Below are 21,069 nucleotides of genomic sequence, written 5' to 3'. Positions count from 1 at the left end.
CTTACCATTTGCAACAGCATGGATGGAACTAGAGAGCATTATGCTAAGCAAAATAATCCAGTCAGAGAAAGATAAATACCACATGATGTCACTCATTTGTGAAATATAATGAACAACATAAACTGATGAACAAAAACAGATCCAGAGACAGAGAAGCATCAATCAGACCATCAAACCTCAGAGGGAAAGTAAGGGTGGGCGAGGATAAGAGAGAGAGATCAACCAAAGGACTTATATGCATGCATATAAGCCTAACCAATGGACACAGACACCAGGGTGATGAGGGCATGAGTGGGGGTTGAGGGGGCAATGGGGGGATAAACACATATGTAATACCTTAATCAATAAAGAAAAATCAATGGGAAAAAAAGAATAAATGGATTAAGGCATATAAAAAATAATTTTACTATTTTTAGCTGCTTCTTGGGGTTCTAGTTTTAGTATGTTTACATTTATGGTATATTTTCTGTAACCATCATTTATTTGATGTCTCAGAATCACAACCTTCAATTTTAAAGCTGTTTTTGTAAGAAAATTTGATCAATTCTTTGATGACTGTTATTTTCTAGAAAAACATTGTCCTAAGAGCAGAAGGAGCCTATAAAGGCTTTGCAAACAAGTTCCTCCATCAAATCAGGATTCAACACTGATAGCAAAAGTATAGGGCTAATGGTCAGAGTATTAAGTTGTATTATTGCTCTAGAATTTTGGTATCAAATGCCAGGTGTAGTGTGTTACACATGTTCAATAAATACTTATTGAATGCAGTCATTACTCAATATACAAGTAATGGACTTAAATAAAGGAATGGGTAGAAGGATTCTCAGGGTTTAGGGTATGTCTTAGTCTGCTCTGGCTGCCATAACAAAGTACTGTATGTATACTGAGTGGCCCAAACAACAGGAATTTATTTCTCTCAGTCCTAAAGGTTGGGAAGTCCAAGATCAAGGTGCAAGCCTGTTCAGTTCCTTGCATGCAGAGGCCTGTTTTTCTTGCTGTGTCCTGATAGGTCAGAGAGAAAAAGAGCTCTGCCTCTTCTTATAAGAGTATGTACCCCATCATAAGGGTACCCCCTTCCTGAATTAACTACCTCCCAAAGATCCCATCTCTAAACACCATCATTTTCGGGTGTAGGGCCTCCAAATACGAATTTGGGAAAGAATACATTTCAGCCCATAGCAAAGTGCAAATACTTAACTGTTTACCTAAAATCTGAGCTGTTATTTTACATTAGCAATTAGAAATCAGTCAGAAATAAAAAGGCTGACTGTTTAATGCAGTGATGGCGAACCTTTTGAGCTCGGCGTGTCAGCATTTTTAAAAACCCTAACTTAACTCTGGTGCCATGTCACATATAGAAATTTTTTGATATTTGCAACCATAGTAAAACAAAGACTTATATTTTTGATATTTATTTTATATATTTAAATGCCATTTAACAAAGAAAAATCAACCAAAAAAATGAGTTTGTGTGTCACCTCTGACATGTGTGTCATAGATTCGCCATCACTGGTTTAATGTATAGGATGTATAGTTAGTAACACAGATGAAAGAACAAAAGTTATGCTGCAGAGGAAGAAAAATGTTAACTCTAATTATAGAGAAAATGTGAAGAATTTCTTGTCACGTGACTTGCACAGCTCTGAGTTTCGCTCATTCTCATTAGGTCTCCTAATCCACAAAGTCCCATCAACTCCCTCTATTTTTCACGACATGGAATCCTTTGGTGAGGAGGCCAGGCCAGTTACCATGTAGAGATGTGAGTTTATCTCACAGCTTCTTCGTGATTATGTCCCGGTTGCACATTTCTGTTGGGAACACTACATGGGTGACATCCTGTGCCTCCCACTGTACCGCTTCCATCACGTCTGCCTGGGCTGCTACTGACTATTGCGTTAAGGTGGTGACTGTCAGACTCCCCTGTAGACAGGTGCATGTATGTCCCTTTATGATTAATCTGAGTTGCTAACTTGAGACTATGTGATTGTCCACTTCTCTAACAGCCTCTCCACCAGTAATGTTATCATCCATTGATGAACTTTGAAACATTTATTAGCTGACATAATTCTGTAAAAAAAAGGGGGGGGCACTTTTCCTCTCCCTTCCCCTCACTCTTTCTCTTCTCATCTCTTTAATGGTTCTCAATTAGTCACTGCTTTAGATGTAATTGGAAGGAAAGCTTGATGGTGAAAAGGAATAATGGTGGTAAATGAACCAAAAGTATTTGCATTAGATAATGCAGTCGTCTAGTAATAATATTAGATCTCATAATAATAAGGTCTTATCTCTCTAATAATAATATGAACACTTGGTGGTTAGTCAGTCTTTGTGCTGTCACATTAAAATGATTTAAATGTTTGAAGTGATCAGTTTGATTACAAATATGTTCATTCGCCGACCGAAATGTTTTCCTTTCTATGACATGTTCAGATTAAGGATCAGGAAGGAAGAGTTGAGGGTAAGCAGCTACTCCAGGAAGTTTCAAACCACAAGGGATTCCAGCATTTCTAAGACATGGTTGCATTAAGCAATTCCATTTTCTCTGCTCTGTGTGTTTAACAATGTGCTGCTGCCATTACTAGCACCCACCTGCTGGAGCATGACCTGGGAACATGCCTAAAAGAATGGAAGAACTGGAAATTGTCATTGTTTTCCTTTTAGGAAAAAATGCTCTTACATCTCTCAGGGTTCCTTTCTCTTAAAAGCTCTCCAGGCATGTTTTCTGAGCCAAGTATATGTGACACACCCTGTGACTTAAGAACAGACTTAATGCATAGCTATCCCCATTGACCCTCCATGTAAAAATTAATTTAAAATTAATTTGAAATTAAGAAATTAATTTAAAATGAGAAGGCTCCTCGTCATTGTTACACCACCCACCGGTCAAGTTGACAAACGGCTCAGGGATGACGTGTGACCCAGTGGAAGCAACATGCTCTCCTTAGTGGAGCGGGTACCCATCAGTCGCCCTTCTCGCCAGCCAGTCCTTGGGCTTACCCATCCCCTCCTCCTTCTCTTTCCTTCCAGAGTTCTCCCACGTTGCGCTTAAGAGTGTTGTGTCCTCCCTCTTTGTGTCCCACATAAACTCTTAAATCATTTGTGGGTTATACGGTAAACATGTCAGGGAACTAGAAGTATTGTTTCCCCATAGGAGGCTTTGATTTACTTTATTGCTAGGCAGTTGCCTGTCAATCAAACTCTTTGTGTCCCACATAAACTCTTAAATCATTTGTGGATTATATGGTAAACATGTCAGGGAACTAGAAGAAGTATTGTTTCCCCATAGGAGGCTTTAATTTACTTTATTGCTAGGCAGTTGCCTGTCAATCAAGCTCTCTGGTCTTAAAAAGTAGGAAAGTGCCTGCTGTCATTAAGGGCTCTATGCTGAGATTTGACAGATCTGAGTATGTCCTCCCCGCTCTAGCACCTCATGACAGTTGAGTGCTTAGGAAAGTCCACTTCCATGACTCAAAGCAGTTTTTATATGTCTTGGGTAGGGGGGTGGGGGCTGTTTGAACCCCTGGGCAGAGGGAAACACTAAAGCCCCTGCAGCTCGTGAGAGATGTAGCTCTGCTCCCACCTTTGCCACGGTGGCCAATGAACACATCTTCCTCTGGGCTCCAATTTCTCTATGAAGCGCCTGATAAATGTTCGCCATCTGTGGAAGGTCTGATTAAGGAACACATTCACAAAGCCAGGCAGGCTTTAACATGGTGTTTTTCCAACTCTGCGTTGTGGCATATGAGCAAATTATGAAATAATTTTAGTGGATTTTGAACTTACTACAGGAACTAGGGCAGAGCCTGGGTAATGGCGCGTTCCTAGTAAATATCAGCTAAAGAATTAATGACTCAATAATAAAAAGACAAATGGCCCAGTTAAAAAATTAATGAAGGTTCAGACTTGACATTTCTCTAAAGAAGACACAAATGGCCAATACGCGCATGAAAAGATGCTCAATATCATTAGCCAGCAAGAAAATGCAAATTTAAACCACAATGAGATATTACTTCACATCCATTAGGATGACTACAATAACAATAAAAAAGAGAGACAGGAATCATAGTGTTGGCAAGAATGTGGATACATTGGAACCCTTGGTACAAAGGAATGTGTAAAATGGTGCAGCCATATTGGAAAACAATCCGGCATTTTCTCAAAGGATTAAAAATAGAGTTAACATTTGACCCAGCAATTTCACTCCTAGGTATATATACTCAAGATAAATGAAAACATACATCCACGCAAAAATTCATGTGTGAATGTTCATAGTAGCATTATTTATAATAGTCAAATATTGGAAACAACCCAAATGTCCATCATCTGGTGAATAGGTAAATAAAATGTGATCTATCCATACAATGGAATATTATTTGGTGATAAAAGAAATGAAGCACTGCTTAAATATGGATGAACCCTAAAGCCATGTTAAGTAAAAGAAGCCATTCACCAAAAAATAACATTGTATGATTCCATTTATATGAATAGGAGTTAAATATGAATGTCTAAAATAGGGAAGTCTATAGAGACAGAAATATTAGTGGTTTCCAAGGGCTGGGGGTGGAGAGTGGGGTAAGTGCAAAGTCTAATGGGTACAGGATTTCCTTTTGAGGAGATGAAAACATTCTGAATTAATTGTTTAACTCTGCGACTATACTAAAAACCATTAAAGTACACATATTAAGTGGGTGAATGTTATCTCAAAAAAAGCTGTTATTTTTAAATGCCCATGCCTGGGCCCCGCCCCTGACCAATAAAATCAGAATTTCTGCAGGTGGAGTTTGGCATCAAGTATTTTGTTTGATTTCCTAGTTAAGCTTTTAATTTATAACCATGGTGAGAACTACTGGTTTAGACTACCAAGATCCCTGTCAGTGCCAGAATACCATAAATTCATATGCTCCCTCTCAGTGCCAGAATACCATAAACCCATAGGGTCCCTGTCAGTGCCAGAATACCATAAATCCACAGGACAGGTGTTTTGTGCCTGTCCCAGTGAGCAAGCTGATTTATTTTATTTTATTTTTTTTATTGATGCAGAGAGGAAGGGAGAGAGCGATAGAAACATCAATGAGAGACAATCATTGATAGGCTGCCTCCTGCACTCCCCCACTGGGGATCGAGCCTGCAACCCAGGCATGTGCCCTTGGCTGGAATCGAACCTGAGACCTGTCAGTCCACAGGCCGGCGCTCTATCCACTGAGCCAAACCAGCTAGAGCCAAGCAAGCTGATTTAAAAGCACAAGGGGAAGGGCTGGTGGTCATAATTAATTTCTCTGCCATCTCTGAGTGGGTAGGAACCCAGAAACCCCAATTTCCCTGCAACAATGGGAAATAATGAATATGTTTTAAGGCCCAAACAGACACTAAAGGAAGAGAAGTTGCTGATATTTCACATATTCACCTTGATTGTAAAGAACACCTGAGAACCACACACCCCAACTTGTTCCCAGTTCTGCCTCTGCACAGAATTGTAGACTGCTCACCTCACCTCGCCAGTCATGAGCATTGCAAGTTTCTAAATGGTAGAAACACAGTAGGTGAAGAAAGCAAAGGAAAAAATCCTCAACTGTGATAATGGAGGAGGCAGCTTTCTAAAGAGGAGCAATTACTTATTAAATATGAAAAATAGCTACTCACATGATAGTGTGTGATGACATGCACATGCATGAAAACAATTGAAGGGTAGACAGTGATGAGTTTCAGCAGGTTCCAGGACAAAAATAACGTTGTAATCAAGGTAACTGGACTACTGGATTACTTCCTATTCATAAGGGTTTAGCCAGGATCATTTTAGAAGAGCAGTTTGTGAAAACCTGATTAAAGAACCCATCAAAATGGTACTACCCCCATTATTTTGGCACACGTTTTGAAAGTGTTGAAGATTGAGCAGTTGTAAAAAGCAGACATGATAAATGGAAGTGTCATTGTCGCATCTCATAAGGAGTGGGTATTATGACGAATCTGGGTAAGGTGACCCAGATTTTTATAACCTTCATCAGTTTAGACTCTGACAGGTAATGGCTAAGTGATCTTTACAGGTCACCTTGACACATCTCAGTTTCACTACCTGCACAACAGAACTAATTAATCCCCATCCCAAAAGCGTACTCACTTCCCAGTAGCATGGAATGTGGTCAGACATCATTATTAGGTCTTGTATAAGTTGGGATCTAACATGGAAAACAGAAACCACTCGTAGTGTTTACCTAGAGGGAATTTAATGTAGGGAATTGGTACATGGGTTCATGGTGCCCTGCCTGTCACACAGGGGACATTAAGATAACCCATAGATGAGCAACAGCAGGAAGTCACTGTCGCTTTAACTGGAATGCCAAGGGGAAGAAGTGTTTCCTAGAGAGGCACGCAGAGGAGTTGGGGGGTGGTAGGAGCTGGATGGACCAAGAATGAGATGCATCCTTGCTGGAGATGTCATCCCGGGCAAAGGGAGGGGGATGAATGCCCTGTCTTCTCCTTTCCCTGTGTCCTTCAGTGTCCCATCAGGGCCACCCATGCTCAGTACCCAGTGGGAGCCTAGGAAACAGCCTGCAGGGGCCAGCTCCCCTGTCCCCTACAGATCAGAGCAGGGGAGAGGAGAGGAATGGATTTGGGGCCAATAGCCTTAGGACTTTTAGGTTCCACCCTTCTGTCATTCTGTCTCCATTCTCACCCTTGTACCCATATTTTAAAATGTCATACTTTATGTTTAATACAAGGTGACAGCTACCCATCATAGGGAGGCATTCTCCTCCTCTCCCCAACAGGGAGTCACTTCTCAGTCACTCCATTCGTCTCAAGCCTGGAAGCTCTTTGTCCTCCATCTCAAGTCAGATGCCACTCCTCCTGTCTGGTGACCTCAGTCACTGCATTCCTCCCAGGTCTGGGATCCCCCTGTCCTCCACCTCAAGTCAGATTCAGCTCCTCCTATCTGGTGACCTCTGAACTAAATGGGAAAGTGAACCCCTACCAGCTCCTCATATGAAATCGTAGGGGAAATGCCACCAGACCAAGCATTCACTGCTCCCAGTTCAGTTCAAGTGACTATAATACTCACATCCTCCTCATATGAAATCGTAGAGGAAATGCCACCTCACAACCATTAGCACGGCTTGCTTTAGTCCTCGCTCTTCCCCTGCTCTGCCTGGGTCACAGGGGGACTGACCTTCTGTCCGTGTTTCCTGGTCGCTCAGTGGGTTCAGCAGTAGGAAGCAGTCTTGGGTGATTGGTGAATGGGGCAGGGAGAGAGAGCACTGAGTCTTGAGTGTGTATATTATGTGACCAAATATAGCACAGATCTGCAAATCAGTCGCTCAGAAACGATTTGCAGTGTTTCTCTCATAAGTGCATTTAGCCTGCTGAAATGCAGATTTTCTTTTTTTCCTTCCTAAGATTTCAGTGGATAACAGAATTATTTAAAGACTAAATGGAGACAATTTTCGGCATCTTTGGCAAGATTCTCTTACATGAATTCTTGTCAGATAGACCTCTTTAACGATGATGATTGTGTGGTAAAATTAAGTTACACAGATTTCACGCTCTCGCAAAACTCTCTTAAATGAAGTCTTGTCAGATCCAGCTCTTTAAAGATGATAATTGTGTGGGGAAATTAAGCTTAACAGGTTGAACACCCTTCTTCAGTTTCTTGGGCTCCTCTGTGAGCATGTTGGCCTACGATGGTGACAGTGACTCCTCACATGGGACTCAGGGTACCCACAGCAAGCACAGTTCTCTTCTTGGCCGTGTCAGGTAATCACTGGGCAATTACGGAGCACCTGTCACTTCACTTCTCAAGAAAATGATCATTCTGTTACCCATTTCACTCAAAAACATGTAACATCTCCATTAAGTACTGCGCTTTCATAATAAGCAGGTAATAAAGAGTAAGTACGATTCAGATCTAGAAAGAAACCGCATTGGCCCAGATGCTGGGTGTGGTCAGTCTGGCAGCGTGACCCTCTGTGGTGGACACTGACCATCCCGAGCTAGCCCCCAGCCCGCACCCGTCGCTCCCAGTTCCACTCAAGTGACTGTAATCCCTCCCCCTCCCATTTCCCCTGGTGAAATTCTTCATGTGTCCATCTGAACGGTTTTCTCATTCCCGGTAGAGTTTGTAATTTTTGTTTTTAATTACAAAGTAAACATGTTCTTTGGAGAAAACGTAGAAAATCCGGAGCAGCACAAAGGAAAATAATCCGGTCACACAGTTAACATGTGGTGTATAGATATTGAGTCTTTTTCAGTTCATAAAAATCTATAATTACTCTTTTTGAATAGTATGTGGTGCATTCAGTTTTATAACAGCTTGTTTTACTCAACTGCATATCATGGTTAAAAATAAACTATATGCAACATTTTTCTATGGAATCAAGTATTTTCTACTATATAATCTCTGATGACTACACACTTTTCCATAGTGTGACTATACCATAGTTTACTTAATAAATTAGAGGGTTTAGAAAAAAGTCCATGGTTTTGCAGCTAAAGCCGTCCCCTGAAGGTTTTTATAACACACAAAGACCGTCCACCAAGCTCTTTGACACACAAATCCTCGAAGGAATGACTTTCTGTGTGAAACGGTTATAGCTGTCAATCATTTATTCTGGATGTCATGGTTGCGGGGCCCTCTCCAGGTTGTTAGGGGGTGATTATGGATTCCTGTCAAATGAGATGTCTGCGATGTGTGCAGCGTGAGGCGGTGTGTGTTTCTCTCGGTCCACCGAGCTCCCTTCGGAGCAGGTTAAGCCGATCTCAGGGAGCCGGAGGGGAGTGGGCTCGGCATCTGGCCTGGGAGGCAGACCGCAGACATGCCCAGGCCTCAGATCCCACACAGCAGATTCGACTTCAACATAAATGCATTTGTCTTGATTGTCACATTCCCCCCAGGGTCACACCTCCATGCATAAAGATGGCTCCGAGCCGGGTTTTCAAAGCTGTTTGCCTCCCCTGCTGCTTTTAACCACCGAGCTCAGAGGCACTATTTGTTATATCTATCGAAGATGATTAAGGGGCTGGGAGAGTGGATATGTAAGGACAGATTAAGCAAACTACATATTTACAACTCGACTGCGTGACAGCCAAGGGGGAGATATTGTACTGTCTGCTGGGCTCAGATCATGGAAGAGACATTGTCTTGCTTTTGCAGTAACTCGATTTCAGAGATATCTAATTTAGAGAAAGTTTTCCAAGAACGACATCACTTATGCTAATTAGATAATGGTGTCAGTGGAAATTACATTTAGTGGCTAGTAGCAGAAACTTGGAATGGCAATGGCTCAAACAAATAAGGTTTCACTTTCTCTCCTATAAAACGAACTAAGCCTAGAAGTGCATTATCTGGGGCTGCATTGCAGCTCCATGATGTCATCGGTGCCTCCAAGCCCTCCTGTCTTTGGCTCCATTATTCTCAGCATTATTTTCATGCTCAAGGGCACCTGATGCCAGGGCTGCGTCCAGTAAGGGGCGGGGGAGGGCACAAAAGAGGTCCTTGCCAACTAAGATGCTTGAGAGATGTTTCTTGGAAACCTGTCTGCGACTTCAGCTGTTATTTCATTGACCGCCACATCAGCAGGAGGGGCTGGGAAATTGAATGGGGTTTCGCCTTGTGTGTTTTTTTAATTTTGTTTTTAGATTGGGTACATGCCGACCCCAACAATGCCAGGGCCCTTTTACTAAGCAGGCATGGGATAATGGATACCGCATAGCCCACCAGTGGCTTCTGCCACAATGATTTACCTCTTGAAGATTTTGAGAAAAGTCTGGCCTCTGAAACACAGCCACATTTGCTCTGATGTTGCAAGGTTCCATTTGTAAAACTAGCCCTTGAGATCCAACTTATTCTGATCTCTCTTATCTATTTTAATTTATTCATCACAGCAGACCCCAGGTTGACACTAAGTAAACCAACCACCTCAATAGACCTAAGGATAATAATAGCTACAATTTGTTAGCTTTCCATGCACTGTGTTAGGCACCAAAGAATATTAGCTGAATGATTTGCTTCAAAATTGTGGATAAGGCATCTCCTAGCTGGGGTGGCTCAGGTGGTTAGAGTGTCATCCCAATATGCTGAGGTTGCAGGTTCGATCTCCAGTCAGGGCACATACAAGAAGCAACCAATGAATGCATAAATAAGTGGAACAACAAATCTCTCCCCGCCTCTCACCCCCCTTCCCCTTCTTTTCCTCTCCCCCTTCTTTGCCCCCCTCCCTCTTCCTCTCTCTCTCTAAAAATCAATCAATAAAATATTTTTTAAATTCTGGATAAGGATAGATGAAAGAGACTCTCTGTGAGTTGCTAATAATTGAAGCTGAGCAGTGGCTGCCTGGGAGTTTACTACACTATTCTCTCTAGTTCTGTAATTATTGAAATTTTCCCAATAAAGATTTTAAATGTCACCTCATCTACTTCTTAAAATGCTCCATAGGAGGTCAGCGCCATCACCCTAGCCAATAATACAGCAAGGACGAGGCACATTCAGGATTCAGACCAGTCTGCCTGACTTTGAAGTCTGTGCTCCAACCCTTACCACTCAGGAAGCATGCTTCCAGGCCAGCAGCCTGAAACTTTTGAAATGCAGACTTTCGGGTCCCACCCCAGGATCTGGTACAAGACCCCCAAGTGCACTCACGTTTCTGTGCTCTGTCCACATGACTCACCCAACTCCATCAATTCTGACTTTTTCTCCTGTTGAAATAAGCCCAATCATGAACCACCACTTCAGCTACATACTTTTAATAGGCATTTAATCCACAGCAGCTCTTTCTGCCAACGTTGGGTGTCTGCTATAGTGCTGGGCACCAAATGCTGTGTGTTTATTAAGCATCGCTCTGAATATATATGTCAGCTCTTACTAACACTGCTCACTTGAAACTTAATTTAGTTTGTTCTTCATATAAAGTAGAGCTGCTGCTCACAGAAGGTATCTTGAGTTTTAAAAGCTGTGGGGAGGCTTCCATGGGAAACTCCAGGTGCCTGTTCCAGCTTCCGCCATGAGCTCTGCTTGCCCACCTGTAGGTACTTCCTGAAAAGACGGGATTTTTCTCCCTAACATCTTCCATCATCTTTTATCATTTCCGTCCTCTCTTTTTTAAAGAAAGAGAGCTGTGGGAATTGGACAGCGTGAGTCCCAGCCCTGCCACTATGTGTCCTGCAGGCAAAGTAGTTAACCTTCGGCACCTTCCTTTCTTCATCTGTGCAGTGGCTGAGCCATGCGGTCTCTGGGGTCCCTTCCAGCTCATCCTTCTGCGACCCCACGTAGCATGATTTTCAACCCTCCAAAAACATTATGAAGACACTGGGCTCTGTGTGAAATCCACCTGACTGTGTTTTCTTCCAGTCAGCAAAAGGATCCTGGCATTGATTTTTACTGGGTTTTCTTTCCAAATGATGAGTGCCTATATGCTTCCTTGTTTATGTGCCCAGAGCCCTTTTAGAAGAAGTAAATGAGTGAATGAATGAATGAATGAATGAGGCCTGCCATCTTTCTCAACTATAATCTACTCCTTAAAGAGGCTGGGCCCCTTTGCTTTTGAACATTTCAGAACATTTTCTAACTGCCAGATTAACTTAGTGGTTTTATTTACTTCAAATACCTTCAAACAATGTATATATTTAACACCATCAGCAATTTGCACAGCGGGAGAAGAGGTAAGGGGAATCCCGGAAGAGAGCAGGCATCCGAGCATCCGTAGGACCATCCCTGTGTAGGTCAGGCCCACACCAGTTGCTGCTGAAGGTACAAGCATCAGGTCATTTGCTTCTTCTTCCAAGAGCTCTCTTTCTAGGATCAAACTAATTTTAAGCAGGTATATGATAGTATCCTCATAAAATTAAACCTAGGAAAAGTAGCATGCCGTAATAACAGTGATTATAACAACCTCATGCTGGGCATGTCTTAAAAAGTATTGCCCACCCCAGTCTTTGCCGTGCTGTATGTGAAATGTCTCTGGTTTGCTTTGCAGGGCAGCCTTTGGCAAGGAGTCCGAAGTTCTTATTGGGAACCTGGGTGATAAATTAATCCCTCCACAAGACATCCTGCGTGACGTCAGTGACCTCAAAGCCTTGGCCAACATGCATGAGAGCCTGGAATGGTTAGCAGGCCGAACAAAGTCAGCCTTCTCCAATCTTTCCACATCCCAGAGTAAGTAACTGGTGGGGGACGGCTGAGGAACTGGACTGAGTACTCTCATTGGGAATGTGTCACCCTATGGGACGTGTCCAGGTTGTCAGAAGACTGTGCCAGAATCCAGCTCAGCTGAGCCTCTGCACTTGGTGGTTCTGTGAAAGGAAGTAATCTCGCTTCCCTGTGTGGGGTGTGGGAAGCCAAAAATGGTCCATGTTAACAGTGCTTGATATTAAACCTTAGAAACAAAATCATGGAAGATTGAACCACGATTGTCTCAAGAACAAAAGCCAGTCCCCCTCACAACTTCCCAAGGGAAGGAACTTATCTCAAAACTTAGCGCTGAGCACACAGCTGATGTTTTTTATTTTAACTGATACAAGTTAATGAAAAAATGTCTAAGAAGAGAATATTAGAAGTGATTAAGGTGCTTGAAAATAGAGAATATGAGAAAAACAATTATTCTGGAAAAGAGATGGTTAAGAGACAACTTAATTATAGATTTCAAGAAAACTAAGTAATAGGGTATGAAATAAAAATGTGAAACTTCTTTTTTTTTATCAAGAACCAATGACTCAGAGAAAAATAATTTGAAAACTTTAGGGCACATAGACATTATTTAATAACTATAAAATAAATACATCTTAAAGGCATTCATTCAGAAGCATGTGGTAGGCAGTTATAATAGAGGCAAAGCAAACATGAAGAAGGAATAAAAGAAATGGCAGATTTGAATGCATAAACAGAGAGACAGAAACAGGGTAGAAAAAAGGAAAATAACAGCAAAAACATGAAAGAAACAGAATCTGCCCTGAACTTAGTACCAGAGTTAACCATTCGAAGGTTATTGCTAGGAAAACACTTACATCATTTGGAATGTGAACTTCAGGGGAAGTGGTTTATTACCATTGTCTTTTGACAAGTTATTTTGATTAACAAGCATTTCCAGCATAGAGATGGAAGAGGTGTAGATGAAATTCACGGGCTAAATTATTCAAAATCCCGGCCCCAGGGGCAGAGTCCGGGCCTGGAATGCACAGGGCCTCAGATCTCGTGCTGACTGAGCATCTCTCCTGAAGGCCAGCAGAGGAGGGGCTCTGAGTGAGATCATAGACTCTATTTTAGAAACCTTAAAATATGACTTCTTATTTGTACTTTTACTTTTTATTATTTAAAATACTACTTCTTATCTGCTGATAAAAATTATACATATTTGTTCCCAGAACCTATAAAAATAGAAAAAAATATATGCACCTATTAAGGATAATTTGGGCACAGTATTGGATCTGAGCAGACTCAGATAAGTAGGTCTCATTGAAAGACCCTCAACTTTATAATCTTTTTGTATCAGGCAATCTGTCACAAGCAATAGCCTAAATCAGGGGTCCTCAAACTACGGCCCGCGGGCCACATGCAAATACAAATATTGTATTTGTTCCCGTTTTGTTTTTTTACTTCAAAATAAGATATGTGCAGTGTGCATAGGAATTTGTTCATAGTTTTTTTTTAAACTATAGTCCGGCCCTCCAACAGTCTGAGGGACAGTGAACTGGCCCCCTGTTTAAAAAGTTTGAGGACCCCTGGCCTAAATTATCCATTTTATCTCCCGGTGCCACTCCACTTTACCAAAATAAAAATAAAAAGTCAAATATAGCTTACTTCCCTTTTGCTAACTGCAAAATAAACAGCTCTGAAAAGGGACGAGATGCCTGTTTTGCTGATTTCTTTGCTTCTTGCAAATACAGGACTGCATGGGTAGTTGTATTAGTGATCATTGGTGGCCTTTCAGTGTCTAATCCTATATAATAAAAGGCTAATATGCAAATTGTCCCTTATACCAGGAGTTCGACCAGGGGCAGGGACAACCACCTATGGCACCTCCCCCACACCGGCCTGGCCCAATTGGGGCCGGGCCAGCCGGACCCCACCCATGCACGAATTTGTGCACTGGGCCTCTAGTGTTTAATAATACAGTATCTTATTTCCAGTGGCATGGCATTCCAGATTTCTGTTCTGTCCATTCTAAAAGGGCTCCACAAGGCACAATAGTTCCAATTTCTATCAAGCCTTTGAGTGATATACTCAGGCCAACCTGCATCAACTGTTTTGGAAAGAGAGAGAGAAGCTCCAAGAATTATGCTCACCTCTGTAATGGCACAGTTGTGCTGTTGTTCATGTCACCACGAGTACTCAGTACAGTTGCTGTCTAATTCCTAAATGTAATCATCTCTTATTCTGACAAAGATCTCTTCTACCACTCCTGCTGATGCTTTGTCTCATGTGCTCACTCCATTTTATAATATAAATGGTACCCTCTCTGTTCCTCTCAAGATGATCATTCCACCCAGTGAGTGACCTAAGTAACTGTCAGCGTTTTGAGGATTGGTGCAAAACCCCAGTGAACTGTAATCACTACTTATGTTGTCTTTGTTAAAACAAAGCAGTGAGCAGATGTGTTTTATTCTGCCAACAGCAAGCCTAGCTCGCCCACACGAGTCTGTTCTTTGAATTCCCAGGAGAGGTGTCCATTGATGTCTATAAATTGAACAAAGCAGGGAATTCTCTATAATGGGTTACTCTAATTGCTCCATATCAATGTGACTCTAGAAAGGGAACAAGGAACAGCTTTTGGTTATTATTTTGAAAAGCGAACCTGATTACCTCAACAAGAGTTGTTCCAAGTCTGGAGACTAAGTAGCAGGAATAAAATGCTAGCTTTTGTCTAGCACCCATGGGTGCTCAGGATCGGAAGAAATCAAGGCAAGAACTTTACAGGTTCAGTTTTTGTTCCGCATCCTATTAACTATTTGGTATGGTAAATGCCGTGCTTTATTATTAAGAAACTACTCATGTAATGGAGTGGAGGAAGTGGGCAGAAAATTCTTTTCGTAGTAGAATGTCTCTTCACATAGTGTAGCAGGATTCTCATCCACCCGAAACGTGTGTCATCCCAAAGTGTTGCATTTAAGGGCAGAGCATGGCTGTCCATTCATCCAGGAGATCGGGGTGACCATTTTTTCTAAGATAATTTTTCCATCTTTCTTAGTATTTGCTCAAAGGTCCCTCTGTCTTCTTTATACCTAAAAGGGTCCTCTCACCTCATGTAGATTCTGACTGCACCAAAGGCACTGCTCTTACTCTTGTCCTACCTCAGTCCATGGCTCCTGCTCCATTTCCCTTGGTGCCCCTCCCTCTCAATCTTCCTTAAGCCTGTTCTACTTATGATTCTTTCCATTGAAAGTCACAGACCAGTTGAAGGCAAGAGAATGCATGGATTCATACAACTGGTACAGCAGAAGGCTTCAGGTATGGATGGATCCAGAGTTTCACAAGATAGCGTCGTGTCACAGATATGTTTATACACCTGCTCACTCTTGCTCCCCTTCTCCAGCACTTCCTATTTTCTCTTTATTGCTTTCCATCTCAGGAGAACGCTTTCCAAATGGCAACATCCGTGAACATCAGCAGCCCCAAGATTACTTGATCCCAAACGAAAGGAGCATTTTTGCCCAGAGTCCCAGGGAGGACCTGGATTGACCCAGGCTGACCCTCTCTCCTGGGTCCCTCTGGTTCTCGTTGCACATGCCTTGTTTTCTGACTCCTCTGCCCATCCACTACTTAGTCTGTCTCCCACGCCCTCTTCTAGAATTCCTGTATGTTCAGGATCCGCTGTAACAAACATGCTTTCGGTGCAAGGAGGTTGAACAGGATCATATTGAGTTGGGCATTCAGGATCTAGGTTTATATGTGTGTGTTTTCCCACTTAGATCACTTCAACCTTGTAGTAAAGACACATCATGGTATCTGTCCATTGTGGTACCTGGTGTTTGTAAGAATTCTAAAGAAAGGCTTTGGAATGAACTGTTATGGTAAAGAAAATCCTCAGGAAAATGTGACCTACATAAAAATTGTTAGATGTATTCAATTTGAACACTAATGACTTTCTTTTGTATTTCACCCTTTTGTTTTAAGGACGTGTTGCTGTTAAAAATAGACTGCAGGAAGGGGCTCCAGGGCTCATTTCATCTGCACTGCTTCCTCAGGGGCCTCCTCTCTGTCTTGGATTCTGTAAAGAGTCTCCAGGTTTAGAGATTCTAACACTTCCTTGATTATACATTCTGCCTTATAAGCAATCTTGCCATCTAGGAGGTTTTCTCTTTTGTATTCAAGGCCCTTGACTTCTGTCTAACCCTCTTTTCTCTGTCCTATTCTTCCGAAATTAAATGTTGAATATCTTCTCTACAAAAGACTTTAATATAGGTGAGAACATTTCCCTGGCCCCTACCTGCCTATCCCTGGCTATTAAAGATTTTGGGCCTGAAGGTCTAATCAGCCAATATAAATGACTATAGTTTGCTTTTTTTGCTTGTTTCAAACTTGGCTGCTATGACAACCCTTTGCCTACCATTGCACTGTCCTCACAAATATCAGAGATTCTAGCTGCTAATGTAACTCCCTACCTCACTTCACTGACTAATGCTAACATGACTCTCGGGATTGATTTTTTTAAATAAAATTTTTATTTTAGAATAAAAATTGACCATCAGCAGCCCCAAGATTATTTGATCCCAAATAAAAAGAGAATTTTTTGCCAAGAGCTCCAGAAACAGCCCCAGTGAGGACTTGGATTGACCCAGCCTGACCTTCTCTCTCCTGGGTCCCTCTGGTTCTCATTGCATAAGCCTTGGTTTCTGACTCCCAGGATAGTTTTAAATTTAGAGTAAAGTTGCAAAGATATTGTAGAATTTCCATGTATTTCACACTCATTTTCCCTATTATTAATATCTTACATTCCTCACAACTAATGAACCAGTATTGATACATTATTATTAACTAAAGTCTGTACTTTATATAATTAAGTCTACATACTTAATTATATACTTTAGTCTATAATTTCCTTAGTTTTTATCTAATGTCTTTTTTCTGTTCCATCGCATCTAGGATATCATAGTACATCTAGTCACGGTGCCCCTGTAGGCTTGTCTGTGCTGTGACAGTTTCCTGAGTCTCCTTGTTTTGATGACCTTGACAGTTTAGAGGAATGATGGTCATTTTTGCAGAATGTCCTTCAATGTGGGATTGTCTCATCTCTTTTCATGACTAGACTGGGTTTATGGTCTTGGGGAAGGAAAACCACAGAAATAAATGCCATTCTCATCACACCGTGTCAAGGTTAACTCCTCTCACTGAGACTTATCACCGATGATGCTCTGGGATTGACTTTTATGCCTCCAATTCTTGTAATCCTCTCTGGACAGTTCCTTCTGAATTCTAGATCGACTTTCCACTTCCCCACCACAAATTGCTTTTCTCTGTTTATCTTTCTAGTGACTATTTTTTAACATGACAAATGTATCTATTATAAGCCCAACATTTGGACAACTTGAATAGCTACTAAAATAAATCGTGGTCCACCTTAAGCAATTATGCAGTTGATATTGATTATAATCTGGTGGGTCTGAAAGGCTCTCTGTGGGAGGAGCTGTTTTTCTGCCCTCAGCCACTTGCTTAGGGCCTGCCCCTATTCCTAGTTGCCACATGTGCTAAACAATCCTTGGTAAGTGTCCACGACCATAGTAATTTCAGACACAGCCATGCTGAGAATAAAAGTTACCTGCATTTTGTTCACTAAAAATGGTCTTACTTTAACCCATTTTCATTAGGGTCTAATGTGTTTTAGAGCAGCATTTCACAACTTTTTTGCACATTAGTTGTATTCAATGGGGAGCTGGAGAAAAAAGAAAAAGACTGCTGCTAGGCCCACTCCCTGAGACGTTCATTTAATTCTTCCCAGGTGTGGCATGGGCATCCCCAAACCAATCAAATCGGAGGTCGAGAGCCACTCTTCTAACAGATTGGTTCTCAGTCTTAGACTAGAATCAGCTACTGAGCTTTCGGGCAGATGCCCAGGCCTCTGTACTTTTTAACACTCCTCAGGGGATTTCAACACATAGCCAAGCTTGATATAGAGCACCCTCAATTTCTTCTTTAATTTTTGTAGCTGTTTATATTTTAGAAATCCTTTGAGGTTATTTTATCAGTGCTTTCATTCTCAAAGCTTGGCTTCACATGACTTTTCATTTTATGGACAAGAGCACCAGGCATACAGATGGATGTTTCTGATTCTATGGTAGAATAGAATTCTGCTTAGCAGTTTTTAGTTAGCCAACCTATCTCCCAAACCTGATTAAAAATAAAAACATTCCTCTTATCCTTTTCAAGCCAAATAAGTAAAAAGAATATAAGAATTGGATTGGTGTCTTTTATTTTAACACCGAAGGCTGATTGCCAAACCAGTTGAATGAACGTGGAAATGTTTACTAGTCAATCACGTCATTGACAATAAAGATGGAAAAGGTCCAGTGTCTGTACATCCCTCTCATACATGGTGTGTGCCATACTTGGGGACCTTTATGCATTGCCTGCTATGATTTAACATTTTCTAGAAGATGGAGTGTGAATGGGCTTTTTCTGCCTTCATGGTAAATGAAAGAAAACATGCAGATCTCCCACCCACCCCCGCATGCCTTGTTGTTTTTCTGCCGTGACACAAATGAGTATAAAAATGTCCCTAGCCAAGATCTCATGAGACATTGTCCTGTCTCAGCTTTTATTTTGTCAATCCATTAAGCTAGAATTCCCCCTGTCATAATTTCATCTGATTATTTTTAATTAAAACTCTATGCGTGGTAATTCCTCTCCCGCTTCGGTATTTACAAGTTTCAAATATTTGTAGACTATTATCAGACAGCTCCTCCTCGGGCCTTTGCTTGGCCTCACTCTACCTGTTTAATTTCTCTAATCATCTTTCTGAGGTTAGGCTTCCTATGCCATCATCTTTTTTTGGCCTTATTAGCTGTCATTTTTTAAAGCTGACTCATCCTGTGGCTTCACTCTTGTCATCCTTCTTCCTCGGTTGGTGACACCTTCCAAATTCATTGTCATTGGTTAACTTCCTGATCACATTGTTTGCCCAGAACATTAAATTGCCACTGGCATTATATTACATCTTGTCCATACTCTGAATTTGTTTTGATCTTATCTAATTGAAACCACTACTACTTTTGTATGAACCTTTATCGCTTTTTAAAATAATACCCAAATATCTTTTCATGCTGTATGCAGTTTCACAATGAATCATATGTTTTGTAGGAAAAATAACACACACCAAATGATAATTTTATGATAATTCAGTTTGTTCATTTTCAATCATCATTATACTCTATTGTTATTTACAAACTGATTGAAATTGATCTTAATGAAGGCAGAATTGTGTGGAACATCCCTGTGCTCCCGGCATTCACCTGGTTGTTCCTCTGAATGCCCCGAAACCCATGTCGTTATTGGCAGTGGAGATGCTGGTGATTCTTGGTTTATGAGGAAAAGCATCAGCCCCTCCAGCCCCGTCTCCCATGATGCACTGTGTACTGCAGCTGCTGCTCAGCCAGGCTTCCGCTCACCAGGGGGGCCATGTTCCTTTGTTTTTAGCACAATTTAAATACTGATACACAAGACTTAGTCCCTTTTAGAACATTTCTACTCACTTTTTCTCTTTCCTTTCACCTGAGTATCCTCACCTGGCTTCTAAACCATGGTAATTTTTCCTCTTTCCAAACATCTTTCTTTTAATTCACAGAACCTTTCCCATGCTTCTCCCTTAGCCCTTTGAGTGCCAACCAGTATCCTAGGAACTATGCTAAAATTGCCAAGGCAGTTTTGCTGATTTTACGGCAGTTTAGGAAAAAAATTATGAATCGCAAGTAAATGAAGTTATATATTCAAAAACTTAAGGAAATCTTTACTACATTGACATATTTAGCAATATCATCATCACTAATAAAAGAAGACTTAGAACTGGACACCATTTCGAAGCTTTGATAGTGTTCCCGGCACTTTTGGCGAAAGACAGGAGGAGCGAGATCGCGCTCCCCGGCACTCTAGGGGTTAGTCTAGGAGGCATATAGACATATTTGACCTTGAAGTCAGGTATATGTAGGGATAAGCAGGCAAGTTACTGTATTACTATTGGAAAATTACTTAGCCTTTCTGAGCTAAATGGGGTTTCTTACCTGTTAAATAGAAACAGTGATTTATGTTCATTGAGTTACTGTAACCATTGAGTGAAATGATGAACTTGGGTTCTTAGCAGAATGTGACACACAGCGGGGACTCAGTATGGAGTTCTGGGGTCACTGCCATGAGTCTTAGCACTGGGGTTCTCACTCCTCCTCGAGTACTAGGTCTTCACCTCCCTTCCTTCTACCTCTTCAGGCTTTTCTTTTGTCTCAAGTTACCATCTATGCTCCTGAACATTTCTAGCAAATATCAGTTGTGAAGTTACAGGGGCTCGTGCTGTGGGTGCTTCCGTGTAATTATGGAGTTCTAAGTGTCTGCCCATAAAGAGTTATGTGGCTGTTTCTTTGAAAATGCCAACATTTGTATCCATAAGGGAAATATTTTATTAAAATATGATAATATCATGGATGCTTAAGTGTGGTGGCTGAGAGCTTCCAGCTGAAAAATTATGTCTTCAAACAAAACCAGAAAGTGGTAACAGGAAAAAGAAATAGTGAAAATCTCTGGAAAGCAGGAAGCAGAAGAAGGTGGAAAGCAAGAGACGTCCCTCGAGTGTTGGGCTGAAATTGCCCAGCAGCCTGAGGAGATGGAGGAAATGCAGAGGGACCCGGGGTGACACTGAGCAGCCATGAGGACGAGTGGCTACCAGGGTGGCGGGACTTGAACGAGAAGTCTGAGGGGACTGACTTGGCCACCAAGCAGAAAGGCCTCTTTAAGTGAGAAGCACAGGTTGTGCTATTGAACCTAAGCCCTTTATCTAGAAAGGCCCTCAGAGACTTGGTGCTTTCAAACTCCAGGTATGCCCTCTAACCAAGATGAACCATGGCTTAATGAACTTCCTTCCAGAAAAAGAGAGTGTCTTTTTCCTTTCT

The 21,069-nt window shown here is 41.6% G+C and overlaps 1 protein-coding gene across 2 annotated transcripts in view; it reads left to right on the top strand.

Annotated features, from left to right (window-relative positions):
* The window catches only part of EXOC4 (exocyst complex component 4), a 653,645-nt gene that overhangs the window by 529,159 nt on the left and 103,417 nt on the right, over positions 1–21,069 (top strand). For both annotated transcript variants that reach the window (XM_014533235.1, XM_014533234.1), the window contains one exon: positions 11,961–12,139. In XM_014533235.1, the coding sequence (XP_014388721.1) occupies positions 11,961–12,139 (179 nt within the window). The remainder of the gene's footprint in view (positions 1–11,960; positions 12,140–21,069) is intronic.

Source organism: Myotis brandtii, unplaced genomic scaffold (assembly GCF_000412655.1).
Source record: "Myotis brandtii unplaced genomic scaffold, ASM41265v1 scaffold956, whole genome shotgun sequence".
Classification (NCBI taxonomy): domain Eukaryota; kingdom Metazoa; phylum Chordata; class Mammalia; order Chiroptera; family Vespertilionidae; genus Myotis; species Myotis brandtii.
The sequence above is the reverse complement of the archived record's forward strand: the minus strand, read 5'-3'. Positions and strand labels throughout refer to the sequence as shown.